Source organism: Solanum pennellii, chromosome 1 (assembly GCF_001406875.1).
Source record: "Solanum pennellii chromosome 1, SPENNV200".
NCBI classification, from domain to species: domain Eukaryota; kingdom Viridiplantae; phylum Streptophyta; class Magnoliopsida; order Solanales; family Solanaceae; genus Solanum; species Solanum pennellii.
Window position 1 is genome coordinate 99,717,930 of NC_028637.1, and position 12,070 is coordinate 99,729,999.

Genomic DNA, 12,070 nt, shown 5'->3' on the forward strand with positions numbered 1-12,070 from the left:
ATATATATAAGACTTGTTGATTTTAGGTGGGAATAAAGGATTGTTATTTTTTTCCTTTTTATTTGGTTTTCGTTTTTGCAATAGAGATTTATTCCTTTTTGCATCTTGGCGTTGCTTCTACATTGGACAATATTTTCTAAAGAATATAAACATGGGGGGCAAACTGATACAGCAGATGCACTAAGTACTATAATTAACTTGTCCTAATACTTTAACAAAATAAAGTTATTACAATTCAAAAAAATAAAATGATGAGTAAGTGAGTAGATAAATCATCATCTTCTTTTTTTTTTTATTAACAATTTGTTTCATTTCTATTGCACATCTAATGAAGTTGATCCTTTAATCTCCGATCAGGGGCAGATTTAAGAATAGCTATGAGGCGTCACGTGACACTGCTTATTCAGAAAAATTTATTATGTATACGTGATTCAAAGGGAAAAACAGATAAAAGAGATGTATAGTAGAAAGTGATACTCCGGCTTAGCTTTTTTAAAACTAACTTCGCCGTAATATCTCATAATATGAAATAACAGTAATAACGACATAATAATACCTTGATAGAACATCACCCTTTTAATTTTTTTAATCTCTTTCTTATTTAGTAAGAAGAATCACCATTTATTATATTCTACTCTTACCTCAATTTGTACCATCAAAGTTTAAGAATAAATACTAAATTTTATCGTCAAAAGCCCTGATACTGGGTGATGGTTCCATTAACCTCTTGGACTGTGATTGCAACAGAGACTTTGTTTTGTGGGTTATGGTCCAACCTGGCGTTTGAAACAAACTTCTTACCTTTCAATGCCTTCCAATTATGCAACCTAATATGCCCTATGTTGTGAGGTTTCTGGGATTCAACCACTGTCGATCTTTTTCATTTCTGGGATTCAACCACTGTCATCCTTTTCCTAAATGAGAGTTTTGGGATGATCTTAAGAGACCTATGAGACAAGGCATCTTGGATATCGACATCAGGGCGATATTTGGCTGTATGGTTTATTTAATAAGGAGATCTTAGTAACAATTAGGCGAGCAAACAGGGTGCTAGACAGACAATTGTAGCTTACCTGACGTACTTGCTTCCTCCATAAACAACTGAAATATTGATGCTTTACACAATAGCTGCATTGATTGTTTCGAGTGTTGCAATGTTGACAACTTGCTTATTCAATATGCCAATACAAGATACTATTTAATTGGCCAGTTTAGTTATAGACAATTAACCTAGAGAAGAGTATAGTTTAGTCTTGCCAGGTCTTGAATTAAAGCTCTACAAGTCACTGTTGGTGAACAATTTGATGTCTTAATTTAACAAATCTTCTCCCCATGAGAAAATTTGAATAGGCCTATCAATCTGTAATTTCACATTGGCTAGCACTGTCATTTTCTTAACTAAAAGTTCTCGGGTGGTCTCCTCTGATGTTAACACTGGGGAGATGAGGCATTTTAGATTTGGATATCTGAGCCAGAGAAGTAGCTCTAGAGTTTACAAGGAACAATCGGACGAGTAAATGAGTACCCGGACCAACATATTTGACTCTACTATGAGCATCTGAACTAATTTAATGTTTGCAGCCAAGATATTGCTTGTACAATGCCAAATTCCTCGAGACACCTGGTCTTGTAACAATAGTATTTGTTTGAGGGTTAGCAATTTTGCCGACTTGCTTTTTGTATGGCTTCAATTTTAATTGCTAATGGAATTGCATTGTACATGAAACATAGAGAAAAGTTGCATTTCAGAAGATTCATGATTCTCATAAGACAGGTACACAATTCAGAAGATTTATCTTCATTGGATTTGGATCTCTACACCCTAGAAAGCTCTACAAGTGTATGCTCCAACTGTAGGTGAACCATTTGATATGTTCTTGTTTACCAAACCCTTTCCCCATGCAAAAATTCGGATAGGTCGATCAATCTGTAATTTCTCATTGGTATCTTTCTCTAGCTGCAAGCAGTACTTATCAAAGCTCTCAACACTTACGTGCAGTCGGAAATCAAGAGCTGCCAAGAATTTCACCTCCAGCTTGTTCAGTTCTCTTGTCGTTATTCCTCCTACTTTTGCATAATAAGCATTGTTGTAGCAGCTGCAAAAAAAAAAAAAAGTGTGAAATCTCAATTGTATAGAAAAGACATAAAAATTTAGATTAACTACAATACTTACTCATCATCTACAAACTTGACAGCCAACATGATGCTAGTGATGAGAAGCCGGTGAACATTAAGAGAGGTAAGTAAACAATCAGTCAGATTGAGAAATCTCTCCAAATATATATACCCAACCACGAAACACGAAGGACTGCAGTTGGAGTACTTAAAAATGCGCTCAATGTACTGCTGAACAGTCAAAACAGGGGCTCTCGTACCATGGAAGACAGTAACAACACCTCTCTTATTCGATCCCTTCAATCCCTTCTCATTCTTTTGAACTGACCTCTCAATAACTGAAGCTACAATCCATAGAATCTTCGGATTTCCTTTATCTCCTCTATCATATTTATTCAACCCCATATTTGTATAAGTTTTCGAAATCCCAGATTTTGTACCAAAACCCTCTGCTCCCATGATCATTTTTGTGGATAGACAATTTTTTTTTTTACACAATGAAAATCACAACTAGTAAGCAAGATATATATAATATATAAATGAGTTGTTGATTTTTGGTGAGAATAAAGGATTGTAATCAGAATTAATTTTTTCCTTTTTGTTTGGTTTTCCTTTTTGCCTTAGAAATTTATTCCCTTTAAGCATCTTGGCGTTGCTTCTACGTTGGTCAATATTTCTAAAGAATATCAACAAGGGGGGCAAAATGATACTACTAGTACAGCATATGCACTATCAACATAAAAAGGTAACTACTATAATTAACTTTTCAATTACTTTAACAAAATAAAGTTACAATTCAAATAAATAAAATGATAGGTAGATCATCTTTTACAAAAAAAAATACTGAATCAAAAGAAGTCAAAAAGAATTCATCCATTAGTATGGAAGGAAAGTAAAATATGCGTAGATCTTACTTCTGTCCTTAAAAACGAAGAGATTCTCTATACTCTAAATCTAATTAATCTACAATGATGCATTTTTACTTGGATATATCCGAACTATCAAGAAAATCAACGCGATTCTATTCTATTTTTATTTTTATTCTTTTAGGTAATACATAATGCCGAAAGAGATGTGAACGAAATAATTTAATTACGACAATGAATGACGAAAAGCAAGCTGATTTTATATATATATAAAAAAAAAATAGTACAAATTAGAGATAACCTTCTTTGTTTTTGTAAAAGAGGATAATATTCTAACTTATCTCAAGAATCGAACACTAAATTCTACATGTATATATGCTAATGTTTTATTCTATTATATTTATGATACGAGATCCAAAATAAAAATGATGGCAAAGGCACCAAGGAAAATCCACTAACAAAATATCTCATGCTTTAATGAAGTTCCAAAATTTTTGCATTTTATTCCTGCACCATCCAAATGACAGTTTTTACAATATATACTAGAGTACTTTTTATGCATTATTTCCTTTTCTTTTAACTTAATGATATGCTTTCTTTTTATTTGTCTCATTGTCTGGTATGTTTCCACCTTTTGATCCAAAAAAGTCCATGAAGGCTGGCCAACAGCTATACAGTGTGATTTTTCAGCGAAGAGATATCAATTGACACCTCTTGACAAGGGTGCTCTGCCATTGTTTCTTGGTAATTTTCTGAGATCATTGAATACATGCACATTTTCTTTGAGCATATACACATACATGTCTTATCTTATTTAGTAGAACGGATGTAAAATAACATGATGTAGAAACATTTCTATGTCATGTTATAAAGAGAAGAAAATGTTACATCAATTCTTTTAGAGCAGAAGTAATCAGTGATACTCTGTGTACTTATAGCTAGCATCCTCTTAGCACTAAGTTAAAGAATAAATTTGAAGAAAAGAATGTGACAGAAGTAGACAAAACTATCTGATTTATACAGATTTAGCTACAGTCCTTGAGAAAAAGGAACATTTGTGTAAGGCAACCAAGTATCTCCCATAGTGAAATTATAGACAGTAAAGTTCATTGCTTGTGAAGCATTCATTAAGCTATAACCAGGCCATTGTACTCTCATTGTAGTATTAGCCCCTGGTCCATAATTCTCAAACTCCCCATAATAAAGGGTGTCTAGTCCATACGTTCCGTTCCACTCTAACCATCCAACAGGCGTGATCACATCTCCTATATAGGACTGCATGATAACAGTCCTTGAGTAATTGTGCCAAGGCCGGCCAAGAAAACTCAACGTGAGATTCGGGTCCTGTGCCAAATCAGGGGCAGCTTGAATTGTGCAACTCTGGATAGAAATGCCAGTGTTCTGGTTGGGATCACTCCGGCCTTGTGCTGTGAAGATGTTCTTTTGGTCTGGCATTGGCTTCCTAGCAAAAAGATTGCAATTTTGGAAAATTGCAGCTGCATTGCCAAATATGAAGTCAACAGTACCATAAATATCGCAGTCTCTATAGAATTGTCTTAAAGAGTGCACGTATAACGTGTCTTGATAGCCCTCAAAACGACATCTGTAGAACGTGGAAAGGTCTGCATTGTTCCTTAGAGCTACAGCTTGGTGTTTCCAAGGACCAGCTACATTCTTGAATGTTATGTTCACAGCTACAAACCGCTCCCCTGAAACAGCTGCACATGAAAAAAAATTTAGATACCTTTTGCTTAAATATAGAGTTTCACTTGTAGAATTGTTTGCGACTATTTGTGAAATTTATTTGAAAATGACCAGGAGGCATAGTTTGCTTACCAAAGGTTGCTGAATTGTAGGTTGTCCAGCCATCTATGACACTTCGATTTCCAGCAATCACAGTGCGATCAACTCCTTCACCAATCAACATAATGTTCTTCTTGTTCTTGGCCACGACAACATACTCCTCGTAGTATCCTTCCTTTGCGTAGATGAGAAAATAGCCATCATCAATCATTGAGTTATTAGGTGCAAATGCAATTGCTTCTCCTATCGATGTAAAGTTGCATCCACCATATGGGCTAACTGTTACAGTTTCCTTAATGTGAACTCCATTTTCTACTAACTCGTCAAGAATCCTTCCATCCCTTTGATGAGACCTCTCCAGTGCTTGTTTAACCTGTTTACTTAAAACGGATAAATGCTTAAAATGAAAAATCATAAGGTAGATGAAACTATATGTAATTTGCAACAATTTATAGTACCATAATGTACCTTAATAATATTTTTGAGTTGGTACTTTGATCTCTAGCATTGATTGTGATAGGGCTGATTTAATCATTTTTGTTTAATTTTTCTTACAGCAATAAATATATTGACTTGCAAAATATTTTTATTTATCTTGGTAAGCCACAAGAATAAGTGGTCTTTTCTTTTGGACCTTAAAATAAATANGTTTACTTAAAACGGATAAATGCTTAAAATGAAAAATCATAAGGTAGATGAAACTATATGTAAATTTGCAATAATTTATAATACCATAATTTACCTTAATAATATTTTTGAGTTGGTACTTTGATCTCTTATGTCATGACTTTGTATTACTAGCATTGATTGTGATAGGGCTGATTTAATCATTTTTGTTTGATTTTTCTTACCGTTAAATATATTGACATGCAAAATATTTTTATTTATCTTGGTAAGCCACAAGAATAAGTAAAGAATAAGTAATCTTTTCTTTTGGACCTTAAAATAAACAAGTCATGTGGAAACACAATAAGCACACTTGATCTAATAAAATTCCAAAATTTGAGTATTAGATATTTGTTTTAATGATATCAATAGGTGGCACATCAAAATCTAATAATCACTCACCTCTTTTCTTGCATCCTCTGGCCTTTCACTAGTGAAGGGGCTTAATCCTTGTTTTTTTTTTGTTTGTCAAAGGGACCATAATTTTAAAGATGCAAATTTTTTTTATTTTTTATGTGGCTTCAATTTTTATTTTACAACTTAATTGTGTAAAATTACATCTTATAGGATTTTTACATATCAAATATATTCTGAATAATAATAAAAAATATTTTTTGTTTTTTGTATAGCATGTGGGAAGGAAGATGATTATGTCAGAGTTCAGAGTTGCTTGCCTTTACCAATTGTTTTCCCCACATGCAGATTTATAAGTACAAAATTCTGAAGGAAAAAAAAAAAGAAAAAGAAAGAGGAAGATGTACTGATGTAGGGACTATAGTGGGAGAGATGTTTATTTGTTTGGGACAACTGTATATATCGACTTTGAAGCCATAATATACGGCCCAAAATTCAAATTTATTTGCACTCACGCAAATACAAATGTTCTATTTTATTTTTTTTGCCATCATTTTAGTTTCTAACAACTCTAAAGTAAAGAATTAGACGCAGTTTTTTCGTTTCTCTAGCTAGAACTACAATTCGGCAACTTAAACATGTCAGTAATATAAGGGAAATAAATAAGCCAGACACTATTTGTTTTTAACGTATATCCTAAATTTCAAATATATTTTCAATCCTAACTGTTCTAATACGGTAATGTAATTTTCATTTTTAACTAGAGTATCACGTGGTTATCTCAGGCCAATTAATAGAAAAAGAGGAAGATACAAAATCTACCAGCTCTTATTTCCATCTAGTTGTTAGTAGAAAACAAAAGAGAGTGATCACTTACCCTTTGCACTATTTTCTCTACCAAACAATTTCTTTTTACAATAGACAAAATAGGAGTATATATATATATACAGCATCTAATTTAGTACTTGTAATTAGTCGATAAATTTCCTATTCTAATTTCATATAATTTTTTTAAAAATTAATTAATTAAATATAAATTATATTATTTTTTGAAAACAATACTTAAAAGTAAAATTTTAAAAATTTGAGAGGAAAAGATCAAAATAGTCCCTTTTCTTTGGATTAAAGCTCAAAGTGATCCTTGAATTTTCACATGGAGCACTAGTAGTCCCTCATGTTTGCAATATTGGTGCACTTTTGGTCCTCCTCCAAGATTTTACCTTTTTTTAGCATTGATTTTATCCATAACCTATGTATTAAATCTNACTGTATATATCGACTTTGAAGCCATAATATACGGCCCAAAATTCAAATTTATTTGCACTCACACAAATACAAATGTTCTATTTATTTTTTTTGCCATCATTTTAATTTCTAACAACTCTAAAGTAAAGAATTAGACGCAGTTTTTTCGTTTCTCTAGCTAGAACTACAATTCGGCAACTTAAACATGTCAGTAATATAAGGGAAATAAATAAGCCAGACACTATTTGTTTTTAACGTATATCCTCTATCTTTAAATTTCAAATATATTTTTACAATCCTAACTGTTCTAATACGGTAAATGTAATTTTCATTTTTAACTAGAGTATCACGTGGTTATCTCAGGCCAATCAATAGAAAAAGAGGAAGATACAAAAATCTACCAGCTCTTATTTCCATCTAGTTGTTAGTAGAAAACAAAAGAGAGTGATCACTTACCCTTTGCACTATTTTCTCTACCAAACAATTTCTTTTTACAATAGACAAAATAGGAGTAAATATATACAGCATCTAATTTAGTACTTGTAATTAGTCGATAAATTTCCTATTCTAATTTCATATAATTTTTTTAAAAAATAATTAATTAAATATAAATTATATTATTTTTTGAAAACAATACTTAAAAGTAAAATTTTACAAATTTGAGAGGAAAAGATCAAAATAGTCCCTTTTCTTTGGGCTAAGGCTCAAAGTGATCCTTGAGTTTTCACATGGAGCACTAGTAGCCCCTCATGTTTGCAATATTGGTGCACTTTTGGTCCTCCTCCAAAATTTTACCTATTTTTTAGCATTGATTTTATCCATAACCTATGTATTAAATGTTCAATCGCCATTTTATATATTTAATAGAAATAACAACTTCATATGAAAGAATTTGAGAAGAAAAAACTTTGTTTTGTTTAGTAGAAATCGTATTGCAGGTAAAATCGAGATATTTATCATGATAATTTCACGTGCAATAATATAATTTTTACTTTTCCTGCAAAGTCATATGTTAAGATAATTTTACTTTAGCTGCAATAATATTTTTAGTGAACAGAACAAGGGTGTTTTTCTTATCACCTTCTCTCAAATAGAGTTATTATTTCTATTATATATATATATATATATATATAGAAAGACGATTGGACATTTCTTATGTAAAATTTTGGACAAAATTAATGCTAAAAATAGATAAAATTTACGGGAGAATCAAAAGTGTACCTATATTGCAAACATAAGGAAGTATTAATGCTTCACGTAAAAACTTAAGGGTAACTTTGATCCTTAACCCAAAGGTGAGGACTATTTTGAGTCTTTCCTCAAAAATTTGACCAAACAAACTATGTACTAGTCATCACTCATCAGAAAGGAGAGATACCTTCTAGTTGTGAGTAGAAGACAAAAGAGAGTCAGTTTGTACAGTTTTGTTCTCCCCTAACAAGATCTACCAAGAAGCATATTCGATTACTAAGTATAATTTTTAATGTGTTCATCATGTCCTTCCTCTTACGGCTAAGGTAAAAATTTTGGGTAATTAAGCAATTTTAATTTATGAGCAATAGATCTTGAAATGGGAGAAGTAGAGGCAGCAGTACTTCTTCTTAATAAGGGTGCACTTTTAATTCGCACAGCGGACGTAAAGATCTATGTATAGTTGCTTCAATAATAGCGAGCGGTGGAACAATCAATGCAAAGGGCAGTCAACTTGGAGGAGGAAAATTCTTTTTCATTTGGATATATATTTGGATTAAATTAATTATACACACCACAAGAGTAAATATATATCGCTGTGTCATTTAAAAGCCGACACTGAATCAGCGAGATTTATGAATTCTAATAAATTTACTAACTTTTTTTTATAAATATTATATTTATATTAAAAAAACAAATAAAATATATATATCACTCTTAAGCTTGGCTCCGTCTAATACGGAACAAAGTTGACATAATTTTAATGGAGAAGTAAAAATATCTAGTAAATTAAGACAAGAAAGTGTTGTATTAGATGTTCGAAATGGGATAATTACCTTGGAAGCCATGAATCTCGAACGGCGTGCCCACTCTTCCCCCAACACTCCTCCGTGTTCCGCCAACAATCTACCGCTCTTTCTGGATTTCCGAACGCGCTCCAATGCATGCGTCACCAATCCAAGAGACACACTAAAGATTTCTCCGGCATTGCTCAGCGGCGCCAATAGTTCAGCCACCATACTGCTACCAGCTTCTTTCAGTCCCTCATAACACGTCTGCTGATTCGTCACGACGGCACTAAGCAATGTATGGATTTTCCCAACTAAATCCTCTGAAGTAGTGGAGACATCAGCTTTTTTCAACTCGGCCGAAATTGAATTTAAGTAATCGACTGTGAGTTGAGAGAGCTGCTGGCAATCGGTCAATGCGCTAATCTCTTTAGGATTAACGAATAAGGATCTCTGTCTCTGTGTTGAGAGGAAATGCGCGATTAAATTGGATAATTTGTTGGCTTTTTTCTGGCATTGCTTGACGGAGAATTTGCTGTAGTCGTCGTCGTCATTTGGGTTAGAAGGAGAATGCTGAAATGCAGAGAGAAGGGAGCGGCAAAGTTTTGGGTAAAGTGAGGATTTGCATGCGAGGGAAGCTGATTGATTTAATTCGCTGAAAATCGGAAGAGCTAAAGATAAAAGAATGAGAGAAATTGTGAGGAAATGCTTCCGCATTTTTGTTTGTTATCACGTGGAAACAAGGAAAGGTTAATGTGTTTTCGGTGAGTGTGATTGATAATCGAATTTATAGCACAATATAGGTTGGTATTTTGGTGTATTACATACATTTTTAATTATAAAAATTAGATTTTTTTTTTTAAAAAAATAATAATTCTATGAAGGTATTACTTATTTATTTTAGTTTAGACTAATTAGAAAAAAGAAGTGTTGAAGAGGGATGGATAGAAATGATGGTAAATAGTAAATGCCTAACAATGAAAGTGATTACCAAACGGACGGCTGGAGCAGCCGGTAGTAACTACTCTTGTAACCACCGTCGGGTTTGTTCACACTCATTTGCACAAAAATAAAACTTCTACGTTGTTTTATGTTAGGAAAAAGTGGTTTGACTAACTAAGAAATTTAGGTTTATTTTATAAAGAATAATCTGATTTGACTTCGCACGGAGATTAAGAAAATAAAAAAGAATTTTAAATTTTACGGTCTTAAATTAAAGTTATGTCAAATATATAAAATTTTCTTTTAATTTTGTAGCTTTAAACATGACACAATGAAAAACTGTTATAAAAAAAAAAAAGAGGTTTGAAACAGATAAAAAAAAAAGAAATTACTCTGTTTTAAACGGAGGGAGTATTATTTTCACTAATTTTTTGAAATTAGATTTATTTGAAGTTTAATTTTTTTAATAGTATATTTTTATTTAAATATAAATTCCTCATAATATCTGATAATTTTATTAAATGAGCAAAATCACAATTCATAAATAAAGTATTGAAATATCCTATTGAATCCTAAAAAAATCATACAATGCCAAATAATAAATTACATATTTTCATGTCTTTTTATAAATAAATATTTACTTATATGTTATTGTAAACTTTTAGATACACGTAATTTTATAAAAGATCCAATGAATAATAAATTAATAATAGGAGTGAGTAGTTATTCTTTGAAAAAAATCTCCATATTGTACTAACACAATCTTTGCACGTTGAATATTATTTTTTTGTTTTTTTTTTTGCAAAATTAAATTATGAATTTTTGTTTTTTATAAATATAAACTTATATGGATCAGGTTTTATGTTATAAGAAACTAAAATCATTTAAATCCTACTTTTTGGTGTGTGTCGTAGACATTTGTTGTATATAGTCAGAAATTAATGAGAACTAATTAGACTGATAATTGACTGATAACTATTTGAAAATCATGAAATGGGCTAATGCAATTTTGCTTTAATTAACTAGCTAGAGTCATTCCTAGAGAAATCTTATTCAGAAAAAAAAAAAAAAACGTTTTCCATATTACGTTTTCTCAAGACGGTGCACAGTTTGCATGTTCATCAAATATTTCATGTCATTTTGTTCTTCTAATTTTGTTTTAAAATTTGCTAAACATAAATGAAAATCCAAATTATAGTACTATTGAAAATGAAAGAAAAGATATAGGAGTAGTAAACAAGAAAGAGAGTCGGAGAAGAAAAAAAAGACAAACATTATGTAGCAGAAACGCGTAAAACAGTGAACAATTATTGATACTTATAACCAAAGGCAGAGCTAGGTGTGATTCAGTGCCGACTCTATGCATTGCAAAATAAGGCCTTTGTCTTAGGCCTCTGAATTTCGGAGGCCCCTAAATTTTTATTAAGAATAAATCATGAGTTAAAAGTTTTATATAAAAATTGATTATATACGATAAAAAGTATAATTTTTAAAATAGATATTATTTTATCTATTTTAACATCTTTTTACTTTGTTAAAAATAAGAATTAGTAGTGAAAAGTGTTGAACATAGTAAGTTACAAATTCTGTTTTATTTCTTTTGAATTTTTAGTTTCAAGCATTACTAAAATCATATTAAAATGAGATATATCAAGTTATCAACTTCTTGCGTCAAATTTTATGGTTTTAACTCTTATCTTTATTTAATATTTGTCAACAATTACTCATAAAATTATGTTAACAATTCATATAATAATTGTCTCACTGAAAGGATGTTTTTCATTGTTGAGTTGATAAAATCTTACCTAAAATTAATAATTGAAAAAACACTAATAATCTTTTATCTAAATAGTGTAAGAAAAATAAATGTTGAATAAATAAGTATATACAGTTTGTTTATATTTTAGGCCCTGATTTAAATTTTCGCTTTAGGCCCCCAATCACACTAAGCCGCCCCTGGTGTGATTTAATGGGTTCAGATAAATTTAATATCTTTTTTATAGACCTTTAATTTGTATAAGAAAATTACATAAATATTTATGTATATTAATTTATAAAATTCTAACAAAATTTATTGACGATTATTAACAAAATTTAGAA

General features: G+C 31.2%; 2 protein-coding genes across 2 annotated transcripts; both read right to left on the reverse strand.

Moving 5' to 3' along the window:
• Positions 1-1,721: 1,721 nt before the first annotated feature.
• LOC107027717 (cyclin-P3-1) lies at positions 1,722-2,768 on the reverse strand. Its single transcript, XM_015228806.2, has 2 exons — positions 2,174-2,768; positions 1,722-2,096 (listed from the first exon to the last, which is right to left on the reverse strand). Exons 1-2 carry the CDS (start codon positions 2,578-2,580, stop codon positions 1,823-1,825), a joined length of 681 nt encoding a protein of 226 aa, XP_015084292.1. The 5' UTR covers positions 2,581-2,768; the 3' UTR covers positions 1,722-1,822.
• A 1,042-nt stretch (positions 2,769-3,810) lies between these two features.
• On the reverse strand, positions 3,811-9,807 carry LOC107015856 (probable pectinesterase/pectinesterase inhibitor 25). Its single transcript, XM_015216279.2, has 3 exons — positions 9,077-9,807; positions 4,818-5,157; positions 3,811-4,699 (listed from the first exon to the last, which is right to left on the reverse strand). Exons 1-3 carry the CDS (start codon positions 9,743-9,745, stop codon positions 4,011-4,013), a joined length of 1,698 nt encoding a protein of 565 aa, XP_015071765.1. The 5' UTR covers positions 9,746-9,807; the 3' UTR covers positions 3,811-4,010.
• Between the last annotated feature and the right edge of the window lie 2,263 nt (positions 9,808-12,070).

Excerpts from the sequence above, each read along its gene's own strand:
- LOC107027717 (XM_015228806.2), bottom strand. The coding sequence starts at position 2,580 with ATGATCATGGGAGCAGAGGGTTTTGGTACAAAATCTGGGATTTCGAAA. Across the intron at positions 2,097-2,173 it reads GTCAAGTTTGTAGATGATGA|CTGCTACAACAATGCTTATT; the intron begins GTAAGTATTGTA and ends TTTTTTTTGCAG.
- LOC107015856 (XM_015216279.2), bottom strand. The coding sequence starts at position 9,745 with ATGCGGAAGCATTTCCTCACAATTTCTCTCATTCTTTTATCTTTAGCT. Across the intron at positions 5,158-9,076 it reads CGAGATTCATGGCTTCCAAG|GTTAAACAAGCACTGGAGAG; the intron begins GTAATTATCCCA and ends TTAAGTAAACAG. Across the intron at positions 4,700-4,817 it reads CTACAATTCAGCAACCTTTG|CTGTTTCAGGGGAGCGGTTT; the intron begins GTAAGCAAACTA and ends TTTCATGTGCAG.